At 30.8% G+C, this 1,041-nt stretch overlaps 1 protein-coding gene across 1 annotated transcript; it reads right to left on the bottom strand.

Annotated features, from left to right (window-relative positions):
- Window positions 1–14: 14 nt before the first annotated feature.
- Window positions 15–963, bottom strand: LOC105460162 (the record flags this gene model as incomplete). The annotated part of the gene is made up of 2 exons (XM_011706607.1): window positions 570–963; window positions 15–251 (listed from the first exon to the last, which is right to left on the bottom strand). Coding segments are annotated over exons 1-2 (631 nt in total), but the record flags the coding sequence as incomplete, so codon positions are not given.
- Between the last annotated feature and the right edge of the window lie 78 nt (window positions 964–1,041).

Here is a 1,041-nt window from a genome sequence, read left to right as displayed (position 1 = left end):
CTTCTTCATAATGCCTAATTCTAATAAATGCAATGAATCAGCCACTACAAAATCATTGATTAAATCTATAGGCAGTTCTTCAAGAGGAGAGATCTCTTTATGATGATCTTCGTCCAGTCTGTTCCGGAAACTGACATCAGTTCTGAGTTCTGCATCTATACGAGGGAAACTCATATGATGACCTTCCGTAAAATACTGTCCTTCTGCTATGCATTTGGTGCAACCTTGTCGATGGTTATAGTTCACAGTACCTATAAAAATAATATAGAGAATTGGTTTTTGTTTCTTTTATTTTCATTATAAAAACGCGTTTATAAATATTACAAAACTTGTACAAATAAAATTGAATGTTTTTTATGACCATATTTTTGCATGATTAAAAATGCGTTTAATTAAATAAAAATACAGTTTGTGTAACTTAAAAAATAATAATGTCTAAAACAACTTTTTATAGTCATAGAAAATTTTGTCAAAAATAAAAAATGTATTAACTTTTATATAATGTTGCAAATCTTATAGTACTAATATGCGCGAAATTTATTTTTTACTGTTTATAAAATTATATTTACCTTTTATAAATGCTCTTGCAGGGGAGTCACAGATAAAACATCCAATTTTTACAGCTATGAACTGATTATTGCTCTTAATTTTTATACCATTCTTCAAAATCGTACTTAATTCTTTTACAAACTCTGCCAAATATTCTTGTACATTCGGCTTGTGTTGGCCGTAATAAATACCAACAATTATTGGTGGCAAAGTAGGTATATTTTTAACGGAAGCTAAAATTGGCCAGAACTGATACTTTGCGCTGTTGTACACCGGTAATCCATCAAAATTGAAATTTAATGTCACAGAAGTGATACACGACAAAGAGTTTTCTTCGATATTTTGCATCATATTATTTACTAAAGATGTTTCTAGTCCCTGGTACCAAAATTGTCCATCAGGATCTGGTCCCATATGTGTCACTCTTACAGCTCTTGGTGTTTGCAATAAAGTACGGCTGTCGATGGGTAAGCGTAGTTTCTTATTGCAAAT

The sequence above is a fragment of the Wasmannia auropunctata genome, unplaced genomic scaffold, assembly GCF_000956235.1.
Source record: "Wasmannia auropunctata unplaced genomic scaffold, wasmannia.A_1.0 LD327366.1, whole genome shotgun sequence".
Classification (NCBI taxonomy): Eukaryota; Metazoa; Arthropoda; class Insecta; order Hymenoptera; family Formicidae; genus Wasmannia; species Wasmannia auropunctata.
The sequence above is the reverse complement of the archived record's forward strand: the minus strand, read 5'-3'. Positions and strand labels throughout refer to the sequence as shown.